The sequence below is a fragment of the Gobio gobio genome (genome assembly GCF_949357685.1).
Source record: "Gobio gobio genome assembly, chromosome: 22".
NCBI lineage: Eukaryota > Metazoa > Chordata > Actinopteri > Cypriniformes > Gobionidae > Gobio > Gobio gobio.
Window position 1 is genome coordinate 35114626 of NC_137118.1, and position 15814 is coordinate 35130439.

General features: G+C 35.6%; 3 protein-coding genes across 9 annotated transcripts in view; 2 read left to right on the plus strand and 1 right to left on the minus strand.

Moving 5' to 3' along the window:
• The window catches only part of samsn1b (SAM domain, SH3 domain and nuclear localisation signals 1b), a 38298-nt gene extending 29488 nt beyond the window's left edge, over nucleotides 1–8810 (plus strand). For 2 of the 6 annotated variants that reach the window (XM_079804656.1, XM_079804655.1), the window contains exons 10-16: nucleotides 675–749; nucleotides 849–974; nucleotides 3605–3725; nucleotides 3917–4068; nucleotides 4342–4548; nucleotides 4717–4867; nucleotides 5931–6472. In XM_079804656.1, the coding sequence (XP_079660782.1) occupies nucleotides 675–749; nucleotides 849–974; nucleotides 3605–3725; nucleotides 3917–4068; nucleotides 4342–4548; nucleotides 4717–4867; nucleotides 5931–6115 (1017 nt within the window). In that variant the 3' untranslated portion in view covers nucleotides 6116–6472. Of the gene's footprint in view, nucleotides 1–77; nucleotides 411–674; nucleotides 750–848; nucleotides 975–3604; nucleotides 3726–3916; nucleotides 4069–4341; nucleotides 4549–4716; nucleotides 4868–5930 lie in introns of those variants that run through there. The other 4 variants (XR_013815576.1, XM_079804657.1, XM_079804654.1 and 1 more) reach the window with 4 other exon arrangements.
• The window catches only part of serpinh1a (serpin peptidase inhibitor, clade H (heat shock protein 47), member 1a), a 290988-nt gene that overhangs the window by 224406 nt on the left and 50768 nt on the right, over nucleotides 1–15814 (plus strand). The window lies entirely within an intron of this gene.
• Nucleotides 10130–15814, minus strand: part of gdpd5a (glycerophosphodiester phosphodiesterase domain containing 5a) — a 42664-nt gene continuing 36979 nt past the window's right edge. Inside the window, exons 14-16 of one of the 2 annotated variants that reach the window (XM_079804769.1) lie at nucleotides 12708–12790; nucleotides 11975–12087; nucleotides 10130–11297 (exon numbers count right to left, since the gene is read on the minus strand). In XM_079804769.1, coding sequence (XP_079660895.1) covers nucleotides 11182–11297; nucleotides 11975–12087; nucleotides 12708–12790 — 312 coding nt within the window. In that variant the 3' untranslated portion in view covers nucleotides 10130–11181. Of the gene's footprint in view, nucleotides 11298–11974; nucleotides 12088–12685; nucleotides 12791–15814 lie in introns of both variants that reach the window. The other variant, XR_013815585.1, reaches the window with a different exon arrangement.

A 15814-nucleotide genomic window follows, 5' to 3' on the forward strand; every position in this document is an offset into this window, starting at 1 on the left:
CTTCTAAATGGTAGCGTACATAGTAATTGATGATAACCTAAACTCTCATTTACAGTGATTTCTTAATTACACAGCTCACATACACATTACATCAGAATAGCTTTAATTCCGTGTTGTGCTCTGAAATGCTGTTGATGCCGATAAGCCCGCATTATTTTCTCTAGAAAAGACGCAATAAAGTCACTGATTAGAGATGTCAGAGTAGACACTCACATCCTGTGTGCGGTTGAGGAAGTGTGTTTAGACTCAACTGCGTGTGTGAGTTGCTTCAGGCCAGCACTGGTGTCTTCAAGTAAGAGTTGAGCTGCTTTTTGTCAAGAGAACTTAAGAGAAAAACATTTCTCACAATTGACAGAATGCTTCAAAGGAAATCATCCAATGCCTCTGACAAATCAAGAAACAAACCCAAGGTAAAAAAATTTTTTTTTATTCCAAAAACAAACAGTTTGTCCATATGTTGTGGTGAAATAATACATTACGCAAGTACTAACAGTTTTCTCACTGAACAGTTTATTATTCTGTTTTTGCAAACAAAAGTCATGAGAAACTCATTTTGTTGCCCATTAGTGATCTCTTCTGTGATCACAAAACTGTGGTGTGAAACTCAAGATGCAATCAAGACTGTTCACAGCTGCAGACCACCATTAACTTATTTTATAATCATTTTGTTTCAGCGATCCACCAGTTTTGGGATTTTTGACAGACAGCAGCCGACGCAGGTCAAGGCAGAAGATAAGGGAGAAAGTTTGGTGAGCGTTTCTCTTTTCAATAATGCACATATAAAAAACTGAACTTGTACTGAAAAAAACAACAACAGCTTGTAATGAACTCCATGCGTGTCTGTGTAGCCTGTGGAAGCCCATGAGGTGGATCCCAGTAAATCAGGAGGCCTCGGGAAGAAGATGAAGAACATCTCACTGACCATGCGTAAAAAGATGGGCCGGAAATACACTAAAGCACTTTCAGAGGAAATGGTGAGTGCTTGCTTGACAGTTCAGCACCTTTAAAACAACATCAAAACTCATCAGCCGTGTTGTTACTCTTTTAAAAATGAAAGGTTCTTTAGGTTCAGCAAAGAACGCTTTTCTTTGCAAAACCTTTTTCTATAGCATTTGGTTCTTGAGTTCTTTTTGAGAACTTGATGTTCCATCATAGGTTGTTCAAATCAGCAAATTGACTTTTTGATTTTTTAAAGGGTACGTTTTTGAGCACAAATAATTCAGTAAAATGTCCAAAATGCTCTTTTATATAATAGGGTTTGGCGTGGTTGATGTCCAAAAATTACAAAAAAAGCACCATAAAAGTAGTGTGCATGACCTGAATGCTACACTGAAAAAAAGTGTGTTGGATTTACATGATTTAATTGTGTACATCTGTCCCACATGAATCAATTAAGTTATCATGGAATTAATACATTTTAAGTGACTCAAGTGACTTAAGTAGTCTCAAAGTGAATTTTATAAGGCTCCCTGACATGATTCAGGCATTCAATTTCATATTCATTCATCCACAATTTCATATATTTTCAGGTTACACAACTGAATTATAATACTGCACTAGCTAGTTGACAAACTTTTAGCTAGCAATAGATACATCTTTTGAATCTCATTTTAAATGCTAAGCTCCTTCAGCAAAGCTGATATGACATTAGTTGTATTAGTCCACAACCTAAGAAAATGCTCCACTCTCCTCCAAAATGGTAACCCACTGTAATTTAAATTGATCTAATAATTCCAACATAATTAAATATTAAACACAATCAAGTCTCCCCCTTTCTCATCTTGCTCAAAAATACATAAAATAACACTTTTACATATAAAATAACAACATTTACTCTCTCTTGATTTAGCCATATGCAAAGCATGCTGGGAACTAACTAGCCCCACCCAGTTTCAGTTAATGTAACACAAATCATTCATGTAATCTCAACACAAATTATATTTAAGTGGATTGAACTCAAAATGTATAGCAAGTGTGTTACTTTAGCTCATTTTAATTAAGCAATTTGAACAAGCATTATAAATATTTTTTTCAGTGTATGCTTCAAGTGTTCAGAGTCATACAACAGATTTTATGTGAGGAAAATACCAACTTTCAATAGATCTTATGTGTGGAAAAGACCATGTTTAAATTGATTATTTGATCAATTTAAGTTGTTAATCTCTGTAAATCTTCCTCAGATCCTCTAAAAAATTCCTCATCAAGAAGAATTTTTTATATTTCTTTGACAAATTAAAGAAAAAATTCCTCACATTCCATTCATTCCTAGGGGTCAAATTGACCTGCGAGGGAAGGATTTGTTACTTTTTTAAATTTCATCCACATAAACTCCTCGAATCCAGTAAAAAAAAAAGTGTGTGTTCCAAGTATAAATGTAACAAAATTCCTTAGGTCTTTGGACCACTCCGATGAACACTCAAGTTTAAATCTTGAGTGTCTTGAGGAAGGATGAAACTAGCTTTTTTTCTCAATTTGGGTTTAAAACAATTATTTAAACATCAAAAAATGACAGAAGCGTAAACGGGGTTCCCACTTATCCTGGAAAACCTTGAAAACTTGGAAAATTGATGAAAAATGTTCCAGTCCTGGAAAAAACACATGGAAAATTTGAGAAAATGTAACATGACCTGTGAAAACTGATTTTATAGTTAAGTCATGGCAATAAACTATGGAAAACGTTTTATCTCACAATTCTAAAAAATAAATCTCGCAATTGCGAGTTTACATAATTATGATATAAGCTCGAAATTGCGAGTTATAAAGTCAGAATTGTGTGATATAGCCTAAACTCGCAATTGTGTTTATATCTTGTAATTCTTCATTCTTTTCTCAGAATTGTGAGATATAAACTCACAACTGCGAGTTATAAAGTCCAATTCTGAGGAAAAAAGACTGACTTATATCTCACAATTCTGACGTTATTACTTGCAGTTGTGAGAAAAAGGGTCAGAATAACAAGATGTAAATGTACAAAATGTAACAAAAATGTAAATGTAAGATAAAAAGTCGCAATTACCTTTTTTATTTTGTATTTTATTCTGTGGCGTAAACAAGCTTCCATAGTCATAATGTATTTAAGAGCTCATTAAAAACTGCTCAATAAACTGCCTTTTTAAGACTTGGACAGCAATATATTACTTTAGGGCGTGATCCTTGTCTTTTATTCTCGCCATAGTAAAATTGAAAATGTCCTGGAAAATGATCGCTGAAAAAGAATGGGAAAACCCTGGTAAAAGTTCTTTGCGATCTTGAAAGTTTCTCCTACCATTTATCTTGAGTGAACCGTGCGAGTCTGAGGTATTAAAGCAGCAAAAACAAGAATGCACAACATCTCTAGTTTTCTCATTATTTCTATTTAAAGCTTGTTCCTTTATTTGCCGCTGTACTATAAAGAGCTTCTGAGAAGCTTGTGTGGGTGGATTACATGCAGCTCCCATGTCTGAGGTAAAAATGTCATTGCAGCTCTCGCGGATTAAAGACTTTGCTCCCTCGAGCGGCCCGCGGCCTTGCACGACCTGATTTGGTACCTGAAGATCTGTCACGTATCAGCTTTTGGTTGGGACACTTACCTGAGACTTTCTCTGACTTTCAATGTTTTTCACAGGGCGAGGAGAATGAAGCTCCGGCGGCTGAAATCGTGAACGGTATGCTGGCCAAAAGCAGCAACCACTCCAGTAACTCCGTGGAGAGTTTGTTCAGTTTGCACAGCGGCCAGAGTTCATCTAGTAAGCTGATCTTCTAAATAGTAGACCACTTATTACTGGACCATGTGCATTTTAAAAAGTAAAACAGAGCTGCCACAGGATTACAAACATACTGTTTTGCTGATCTGACATTTTGGTGCAGATGTGCTCTTGACATTTCAGCCATGTGGTTTGTGTTTCACTGGTTGTTTTTGCATTTCCTGATGCTTTAGGTGGCGTGACCAGCAGTTCTGAAGGTTATAGTAACAGGGACAGTCTGCGTTTAGAAGAAGACGTGCCCTATACAGGGCAGTTTTGCGGGAGAGCCAAGGTCCACACCGACTTTGTTCCTAGTCCGTATGACACAGAGTCTCTCAAACTCAAGGTAAAAACCAATCTGAGATTTTAAACTCAACTCAGCAGTTCTAACTCACTACAATAATAATAATAAAAAAAAAACGTTTGAACGTTCTATTCATCAAAGAATCCTGAAAAACATGTATGATGGTTTCCACATTTATAATAATTTTCTTGAGCACCAAATCAGCATATTAGAATTATTTCTGACTTTGTTCCCAGTCTCTCAAACTCAAGACACCCTAAGATGATCAGAAATAAACTCAGCAGATTGATAGTTTGCATTTTGTTTGTTTGTAAGGTGGGAGATGTTATTGATATCATCAGTAAACCTGCAATGGGAATCTGGACTGGGATGCTGAAAGGTAAAGTGGGAAACTTCAAGTTCATCTACGTTGACATTCTGGTCGAGGAAAGCGTACCGGAACCGAGGATTCGCTCTCACCGGAGGAGCAGAAGACCTCGACCCAAAACCCTTCAGGAGTTTCTGGAAAGACTCAATCTGGAGGTGCTTAAACTATTCAATTTTATACTATAGCAGATGATCAAACTGCACCATTCAGAACAGCCAAATTGTTAGATTCACTTTCAAAGATCTCATAAACAGGATGTCCTGTATTATCTGTGAAGTTTAGTGAAGTCGGTGGTACTTTAACAGATTAAATTGTTACTGCAGGAGCACATTTCATCTCTGCTGTTGAACGGGTATCAGACGGTGGAAGATCTTCGGGATTTGAAGGAGCAGCACCTCTTAGAGCTGAATGTGACCGACCCCGAACACAGACACCTGCTGCTAGCAGCGGCAGAAAACTTGCAGGACTCTGAATGTAAGTGGTTGAACCTCAAAAGTCATCAAATATATATATATATATATATATATATGGAAATGCACATAAATGATGCTATCTTTGTTTTTCAAAACCTGTTGTTGAATTTGCACTTTTATATAAAAGCTTTCACAGTTAAAGTGCTGATGTAGGATGAGCTCCTCAGCGGTCTGATCGTTTCAGAAGCTCAAAAACAAACCTCATCAAAGCCACAATGATGAAGCGACAGGCTCAAAACGCAAGTTTTCACATGTTTTCCCCTAGATAAAAATCTAGTTTCTTCTCACTCAGTGATAACCACAGTGAGATAAAAATTTAACACAAAAAAATAGATACAATTCATTAAAAAAATTATATTAAATGTATTTTATAAAATTAAATACAATATATATATTTAAATAGAACAAAATAAGACTATTAAATTAATTATATTAAATATATATTTAATATATTTAAAGGAATAATATAAAATAATGAATAAAATAGTTGTGTTTATTGTCATGATGACAAAGTAAATGAACCACAGAACAAGATGAGAAAATATATTTTTATTTAAATAATATATTTTAATATATTTAAACAAATAATATAAAATACTTGAAAATGTTAAATAAAAATGTATCAAATAAATATGTAAATAAACGATTCACAAAACATGTTTAATAAAAAAATGTATTGATTTGTAGATTTTTTTAAAAAATACATCTTTAAAATTGTCCACAATGACTAGAAAAGGGGTTTCAGATTTTTCTTTTTAACTAAAAAAACGCTAGTGGAAAAAATTGAATGTCATTGAGGCCAGTTGCCTGCATGTGATGAAAGACCCGACAGGAAGTGCGTTGAGCAGTGAGTTTGTGGGTATCCGTCTTATACAGCCACACCTCACAAACAGCATCAAAAGCTGCAATACACAGAAAACATTGCATGTGTTACGTGTTATAACAACATACTTCCAAGTAATGCGTGAATGTTTATGCACAGTCATCCGACGACATTATTGTTACGTCTGTCTGTCTACAACACCAGAGCTTGTTGTGAAAGCCTTGTTTTTTTTCTGATGCAGATAATAATCAGAGTCTGGGAGAGACAAATGAAGAGCCCGAATCTACCTCTGAACAGGTCAAAGTCGAACTGAATGACTGTCCCAGAGACTCAGGCTGTTACATCGGATCGGACTGTTCAGACAACAGTAAAGAGGACACAGAGACACCGCTGGCCCCTCAGAGCCCCCCTGCAACAGAAGCATAAACCACAGCCCTGCATAATGTTTTTTTTTTTTGGTTGGTGCAAAAACTGTTACCCGCTGACCACAACCTATTTTGGCTGGAGTTTTTGACTGTGTAAAGAAGCCTTTGTGTTTGAAATAAGGAGTTTTGGTCCTGATGACACTGGACTCTCACACATCATGGACACTGTGAGAGGACGTTATTAGAGATATACAGATATTAACCATGACATGTAAATATACTGTAAATATGATGAGAGAGGTAAAGCTTTGCTCTTGTAAACCATTTAAACTTTGCCTTGCACATGCTAGACAAGACAAACTACTAAGATTTGCATTATTTTATGCAATAAAAATAATTCTTTATATTGTACCAATTGAATTTGCATATCCAGTCATATTAATATACTGATAGTAACTGTTTACATCAGTGGCTTCCTGAAACTAAAAATAAGTTATGAAACACTGCGTCATTCACACTAGTCACTCTTGATTGGTTGCTGCCATCTAGTGTGAGCACTTACTAGCTACATCCATAAAAAAAAGAGCAAACTATAATTTAAAAACATTAACAGCGAACATGCAACTCAAAAAAGTGTTGAAACAGTTTGGCAAAAAATCACACAGTTCTTACTAAAGTCTATCTTAAAGCAGTATAATTGGTAACTCTTTATAATAACTCCCATTATTGACATTAACAAATATGACATACACTATATTGCCAAAAGTTTTGGGACGCCTGCCTTTACATGCACATGAACTTTAATGACATCCCATTCTTAATCTGTAAGGGCTTAACATGGAGTTGGTCCACCCTTTGCAGCTCTAAGAGCTTTAGCTCTTCTGGGAAGGCTTTCCTCAAGGTTTATTAGTGTGTTTATGGACATTTTTGACCATTCTTCTAGAAGCGCATTTGTGAGGTCAGACATTCATCCCTAATTCTAATTCATCCCAAAAGTGTTCCATCGGGTTGAGGTCAGGACTCTGTGCAGGCCAATCAAGTTCATCCACACCAAACTCTTTATGGACCTTGCTTTATGCACTGGTGCGCAGTCATGTTGGAACAGTAAGAGGCCATCTCCAAACTGTTCCCACAAGGTTGGAAGCATAAAATTGTCCGAAATGTCTTGCTATGCTGATGCATTAAGAGTTCCTTTCACTGGAACTAAGGGGCCAAACCCAACCCCTGAAAAACAACCCCCACACCATAATCCCCCCTCCACCAAACTTTACACTTGGCACAATGCAGTCAGGCAAGTACTGTTCTCCAGGCAACTGCCAAACCCAGAGTCGTCCATCGGATTGCCAGACAGAGAAACATGATTCGTCACTCCAAAGAACACGTCTCCACTGCTCTAGAATCCAGTGGCGGTGTGCACCATTGGATCAGACGTTTTGCATTGTACCTGGTGATGTAAGGCTTGGATGCAGCTGCTCGGCCATGGAAACCCATTCCATGAAGCTCTCTACGCACCATTCTTGAAGGCCACACAAAGTTTGGAGGTCTGTAGCTACTGACTCTGCAGAAAGTTGTCGACTTCTGTGCACTGTGCGCCTCAGCATGCGCTGGCCTACCACTTCGTGGTTGAGATGCTGTTGTTCCCAATTGGTTCCACGTTGTTATAATACCACTAACAGTTGACCATGGAATATTATTTAGTAGTGAGGAAATTTCACGAATGGACTTATTGCACAAATGGCAACCTATCACAGTACCACACTTGAATTCAATGAGCTCCTGAGAGCGACCCATTCTTTCACAAATGTTTGTAGTAGCGTCTGCATGCCTAGGTGCTTGATTTTATACACTTTTGGCCATGGAATTGATTGGAACACCTGAATTCAATCCTTTGGAGGGGTGTCCCAATACTTTTGGCAATATAGGGTATAATGGATTGATTATTAATCATTAGTTAATGTACAATCAAAAAGTTAAACTTTGATTCATTTTTGAATATACATAAACTATGGACGTGTTAATGATTATAGGCTACACTAGCGTTCAAAGGTTTGGGGTCAGTAAGTTTAGAAAGAAATCACCTCAAGTCTGCATTTCTTTTCATTAAAAATAGGAAACAGTAATATTGTGAAATATAATTACAATTTAAAATACATGTTTTCTATTTCGTATATTTTATTTAGATACAAGGCAGATTTTTTAGCAGCTATTATTGTCAAATGATCATTCAGAAATCATTCCAGTTTATTTTGTTTATTATTATCATTGTTTTGGTGCTGCTTAATATTTTTTTCTGGGAGACCGATATAGGCCTGATTATTTTCAGGATTGTTTGATGAATAGAAAGTTCAAAAGAACAGCATTTATTTTGAAACTGAAATAGTATCACGTTCGATCAATTTAATGCATCTTTGCTAAATACAATTATTAATTTATTTTCAAAAAATCTTAGGCCTAGGCTACTGACCGCATGAACGATTTGCACAAATGTTCAGCTCATGAATATGGCCAGTGTGTTACACATTAATACACAGAAACCTGTGATGTATAAGAACCCGGACCAATTTATCCTTATAGGAAAATTATGGGGCATATAAAACAGGCTTAATGGACCACTTGTAACATGTTACTGCAGTTGTTTTTGAAATACAACCCCTCCTTGTGAGAGATCTGTAATGTTACACATATGTGACATTGGGCGTTTATGATACATTTTTTATGTTACATATATGTCACAATGGGCATTTATTTCTCAGTTTAAAAAAAAAAACATTTAATATTTTTTTGTGCTAAATAGCAGTTTTTTTCTGTTTCTTTTCCACAACATTTATCAAAATTATGCATATTATTAAAAAAAATATTAACAAAACATATCAAGCCATAGACGGATCTTCCAACACTTATCCCCTGCTTGCTGATTTTGTTGTCAGTGAGATGTAGACATGCTAGAGTCTGAAAACAGTTGCGTAACATTTTGTCAGCCACCATGGTATGTCATTTTGTCATTTTCCCAAGTATGCAATGCATGATTTTTCTGACATTTGGTGCAGATCATGCACAGATCAATACCAATCAATATTTCAATTATATTAAACAGTGCTGTTAACATTTTTCTGAGTCCCAGATTTTATATAAAACATAGAGAAAATATATAACACTAAAACAAATATTGAATCTTCTAAATTAATTGAGCAGCTCATTAATATTTTTCTTAATATGACAAATACATAACATCAAAATTCCACCAACTGTTTTCAGGTTAACAGCCCGATGTGACATATATGTCACCACAATATTTTTATAACTTGTTTTATATCAATTTGTTTAAGAAATGTATTAAAATCAGGTTAAGTGTAATCTATGATAAGTTATTAAAATGTTAGAATTGTTGCATGGGTTGAAACATACCTTTAGTAACAAAAACAAGCGTATTAAAAAATTGCTCACACTGCAACATGTGCTAACCAGACAGACCACCATTTTGGAAATGTTGCCATGGCAACAAAAAATGCACAAATTGTCACATGACTGAACCTGGGTGTTCCTTGTATGTCACTTAGGGACTTCCTGAGTTGAAATTTAGGGATATTGCTTTAAAAAGACCTTTCCAGATAATCACTAATGTTTGTGACACCTGTGTCACTGTGGGTTCTTATGGGTTAAGGGTCCGTTTACACGACAACATCGAACTTAAAACAGAAACTTTTTTCCTAAGCTTTTTTGCATACAGACAACAACATTGTTTAAACGATCCTGTTCACACGGATCGAGAAACTTATTAAAAACGCTGTGTTATGCTGCCAGGCCAGTAGTTGGCGGTTACTTTTTAAAGAAACACTCAAACACTACGCGCCTGTAGACTGAACACGTAATAAGCATATGTCAAATTCGTGTTTGTTGTTGTTTACACTGAGACGATAACAGTATTTTCAAAAACTTTCACTTTAAAACCCATTTTTCAAATGTTTGCGTTTTTAGGCACCTAGAATGCCGTTATCGTGTAAATGAATGGACAAAAGTGTTCAGTTTTTAATTGAAAATGGTGTCGGGCAAACAGCCCATTAAAGGTGCAGTGTGTAATATTTATCAAAATTTATAATTGTCAATATTTGACAGAAATGCAATATAATATACATATCTGTGGTGTATTAGACCTTACATAATGAACCGTTATGTTTTTATTACCTTAGAATGTGCCATTTTTACCTACATACACCACGGGTCTTCTTACAGTGAAGTCACCATTTTGCGCTGTCATGTTTCTACAGTAGCCCTAAATGGACAAACTTTTCTACAGAGAGCTAATCACTCTCTGCTGTTTCAGACGACAACTTTGTCCTGTGTCAGCCACCGTAGCTTCTCTATGTGCAAAATGGAGGGGTGTGCGGTTACAATTCTAGGTGTCGCTAAAATTTACACTGCAATATTTTTTTTTTACTGAAGCAAAAGGATGATTTGGGCCAGTTTAGATGGCCCAATTTACCTGAATTCACCGGATATACTAAATAATTTTCTAAAAACATAAATCACTTCAAAACCTCATGAAAAACACTCTCAATGCTTGAGATTTCATTACAAAATAAATCACTTAAAAAGACATCAATACAGCAAATGTAGAAGAAAACTGATCTTAAGCTAATGCAATGAGATATTAATCATTTGGAAGCACATGCTACGTTACAAAAATAAAATAAATAAATAAAAAATAAATAATTATATCAGCCTACAATCAAGCTTTACAATCGGGCTAGTTTGCGGTTCAATACATTTTTGCATGCTTTTTAACATTAATTCCATTATTCTTCAGTCTGTGCTTCAACAACATTAATCATAGGACACTTTTATTACCTGCTTTCAACAGTTTGGACTCTAAAATGTACAGTGCACAATAACTCAGCTCCATTTGAAATACGGTTTTATACAGAAAAAAAATACATCAGTACATAAGGCATCAAAGCAGAACACTGAATAAGTGGAATACAGTCCCCAGACAGTCTGTGAACCAATGAAAACTGTCAATCAAAATAAACATCCATCAGAGATTCCCGTTGAAAAAAAGCAGCTCTGTCTAAAATTATGAACGGTTTTGAGCTTGAGATGTTCATGCCATAAAGTGGATTCAAGTCTTCACTACAGTTTCGCTGCATGACGTGCGGGCATCATGATGTCTTCGTGTGTGTACGAGTCCAGTCCGTTTCCGGTGTACATGGAGAGCTCGTCTGTGCTCCCAACACCGTTGTTGATCTCTAAAGGATGAAACGAGCACAGAACACATTAGCGGAGGGAGAGTTTCATAGGGCATACTTCTCCCCTAGGGGGTGATATGGGGTCTCTTTTTAAATTAATAAATATTCACAGAGCCCGTAATAACATTTTATAGATCTTACGCTGATAGACCGAGTAATGGTGGTCCTGGTAATCAGACTGGACTCAAATGACTGTTGGCCATTTTGTGTGTAAGTAAAAAGACTGGGAGACGGAGTGTGATGTGACGGAGTGTGTGTCTTTCAGAACTGTGCAAAAAATTTTTCCCAAATCACTGAACACTAGCTAAACAGGCGATCCATCTCAACATTATTTCTGAACAATTTAGTTGATTTCAATCATATAGGCCTAATATTTTGGTATATAATCATATAAATGTAATCTGGAGCTGTAATAACTCCGGTAAACATATGTTAGTTATTCATTCAAATAATGTTTTGTGTATTGCAATTATTAGTGTCTTTAACATTAGCAATTAACTACCAATTGTGAAGTGTTACCATATGCAGATTTTAATACAGATATTGGCGGTGCATTGTGACTGCCACCAGGAGGCAATGTGCAACAGCTATTTGCAGAGGTCACAGAGTGTTCAGTTGTACTGTGGCTTTATTAGCCAGGGTTTATCTCTCCACACAGCTGGGCTCATGAGTCTCACCTGAGAAGATCAGTTTCTCCTTCATGAGGTTGACGTCACGGCTCGGCCGACGCACAACAGCGCTTAGCATGATCTGCTCAGGGTTGTAGCTGCGCATGCCACTCATTTTCCACCTAAAGAAAAAGATGACAACACACCGTCACAAAAACACACTTCTGAGGGTTTGAAAGTGCCAAAAAGTTCTGAGCAACACATCTTGAGATTTTTGATGAGATAAAATGAGGTAGAAAACTTATAAGGGTTAAAGGGAGAGAAGAACAAAGCTAAGAACTGAGGTAAACACACATGAGAATGATAATCAAAAGGAAATGAAAAACCACCTAACAACGTGTTCAAAGAAATCTATCCCTAAAATACTCATCCTCATTACCTGATCAGGTGATAGCTGAGCAATTTCAGCGTGCAGCGTAGGACAGGCGCATGCAAAGAGCAGAGGACAGCGAGAAAATGGAGGGAAAGTAGATTGCCAAAGAGAAAAGAGCAGAGCCATCAGTTGAAAAGCTCCCGGCCGCCCAGCAGAGATATAGCAAGCATGCTAACTACAACACAATCTAACATTAAGGCCGAGGACTGCTCTGAAAATCAGGCAGGCGTTCGTGCAAATGTGTTTTGAGTGCAGAAATCGACGTATCTGACATTAAAGCCTCTACCGACACAGCAAAAGCATATTGATTCCAGTATTCAAAAGTATTAAGAAACACCTCAAAGCACATGATAAAAGAGATGCACTTACTTCTGAAATATGAAAATGCCAATGACAATCGCCACAGAGATTAAATCTGAAGTGATCCATATCAGGCCATATTCATCTGCACTCTACAAAACATGTTATAGCAGCAATCTGCCATTAGATATCAATATAAATACATAAAAGAACTTCTGAAAACAATACAGGCAGAATAGAAAAAAAGAGTAGAATAAAATAGAATAGAATAAAAAAAGATTATATAAATGATGTGTGTGTATATTATATGATAGATAGATAGATAGATAGATAGATAGATAGATAGATAGATAGATAGATAGATAGATAGATAGATAGATAGATAGATAGATAGATAGATAGATAGATAGATAGATAGATAGATAGATAGATAGATAGATAGATAGATAGATAGATAGATAGATAGATAGATAGATAGATAGATAGATAGATAGATAGATAGATAGATAGATAGATAGATAGATAGATAGATAGATAGATAGATAGATAGATAGATAGATAGATAGATAGATAGATAGATAGATAGATAGATAGATAGATAGATAGATAGATAGATAGATAGATAGATAGATAGATAGATAGATAGATAGATAGATAGATAGATAGATAGATAGATAGATAGATAGATAGATAGATAGATAGATAGATAGATAGATAGATAGATAGATAGATAGATAGATAGATAGATAGATAGATAGATAGATAGATAGATAGATAGATAGATAGATAGATAGATAGATAGATAGATAGATAGATAGATAGATAGATAGATAGATAGATAGATAGATAGATAGATAGATAGATAGATAGATAGATAGATAGATAGATAGATAGATAGATAGATAGATAGATAGATAGATAGATAGATAGATAGATAGATAGATAGATAGATAGATAGATAGATAGATAGATAGATAGATAGATAGATAGATAGATAGATAGATAGATAGATAGATAGATAGATAGATAGATAGATAGATAGATAGATAGATAGATAGATAGATAGATAGATAGATAGATAGATAGATAGATAGATAGATAGATAGATAGATAGATAGATAGATAGATAGATAGATAGATAGATAGATAGATAGATAGATAGATAGATAGATAGATAAGATTTTTTTAATGGTTTTGAAAGAAGTCTCTTCTACTCACCAAGGCTGCATTTATTTGATCAAAAATACAGCAAAAACAGTATTATTGTGAAATATTTTTACAATTTAAAATAACTTTTTTTATTTTAATAGATTTTAAAATGCAATTTATTTATGTGATTCAAAGCTGAATTTTCAGCATCATTACTATACTTTAGAGCAGTGTTTCCCAACTGGGGTGCCGTCTGACGAGAGCAGGGGTGCCGTGTAAAAGTCCTTCAAAAAAATTATAATAATAATTATAATAATAATAATAATTATAATAATAATAATAAATATATATATATATACCACCTCATATATATATTTATTATTATTATTTTTTCAAATAATTCTCTCTTTGTAAACTTTGTTCAATGCATGCATGTGCTGCCGTATGTTGGAATATGACCAGTAATTTTCACGCAAATATTGAGTTCTCTTTCAAGTCTTGCTCTTGAACGGACAAACTCACACAAAACGTATGTCAACATGTCCATCTTGATGAGTATTCTAGCAGACATAGTCTGTATATGCCTTAAGTAAACTTTACACAGTCGAGAAAGACGACGCATATCCGTGCATTAGGTCTTAAAGGGGCAGTAGCCTTTACTGCTGTCTGTTTAATGCTATGGTTTAATGTCAAACAACAAAAGACAAGGACATCACTCACTGCTCTTGACTGAATAGCTTTTGTAAGTTTAATAGGATTAATCTTTAATTTATACAGTCAAATATGCAATGTTATTTTACATTTGATCAATTTCTGTACCTGAAAACTAATGTTAGACGTACCCGAAAAACCTGAAAAGCATTGTTTATTTTATTAGTAGGCCTATCTTTGCTGAATAGTATCTATTTGTGCTGCTGCTTGTATTTAAATGATTTGTTCTTATTATTTTCTTTATTTTTATTTAACGTATACTAGGGGGTGCCACAAAATGGAGAAAATTTTCAAAGGGTGCCATGACTGAAAAAAGGTTGGGAAACACTGCTTTAGAGTCACATGATCCTTCAGAAATCATTCTAATATTCCGATTTGCTGCTGAATAAATGTATTAAAGCTGCACTATGTAACTTTTCCGTCCACTAGAGGTTGCCTGTTCAAAACAAAGGTGTAGATTGATGACGTCACGTTTGAGCGCAGAATCTTGGGACATGTGGTCTTCACCTCACAGCCGGTGGGAAGTAATCAGGGTGAGACTCGGGCAGAAATCATGTTCATGGATGTGATTATTAAAGGGTAACTAAACCCTAAACCAACTTTTTTTAGTTAATGATCTGTAATACTGGGGCTTTATTAATGCTGTTCATTGATTCAAGTAAATGTTTTGACATTAGAGTATAAAGTGTTTTAATTCTATAAAATATGGTGTAAAACCGCTAAAGTGCTGCCCTCTTAAGGTTGAACAGTGGCTACTGCAGTTGAATTTTCCTATTGGACGTTGTGAGCAGTCTGAGCAGGGGTTTAGTTACCCTTTAACGTTACTGTAGTATGAAGCAGAGCAGGACCGAGTGTTGTGGGAGCTGAGCAAGGCCGCTGGAGCGATTGGTAATAAGAAGAGCGGAACACATGCCTCACGAGCAGCGGGACTGTTCCATTATTATGGCATAGTTGTCGGCGGGACTTTTATTATGACACAGTCGCCGGCGCCACTTCCGCTTTTCCGGTCATGAGTATGAGGTAACGGATGCAGCTCTGTTTATCATATTAGATACATCTGAGTGTGTTGAAAAGGAAGTTATGACGTTCGCTCGGCGGCTCCTATGGCACAATTTTTAATAATTAAAAATAATTTTGTTTCTGCAAAATAAAAGCAGAAACCGAGGGTGACGCAGATATGACGCCATCGACAGGCGACTCCCTCACACGTCCCGGTTCCTTGGTTAAAATAGCTATTTCTCACGATTTACAAATAGTTGGAAACATTTGGGATAATGTAAGTACTCAACTGAACAAAATGTATATCACTGGCCTAG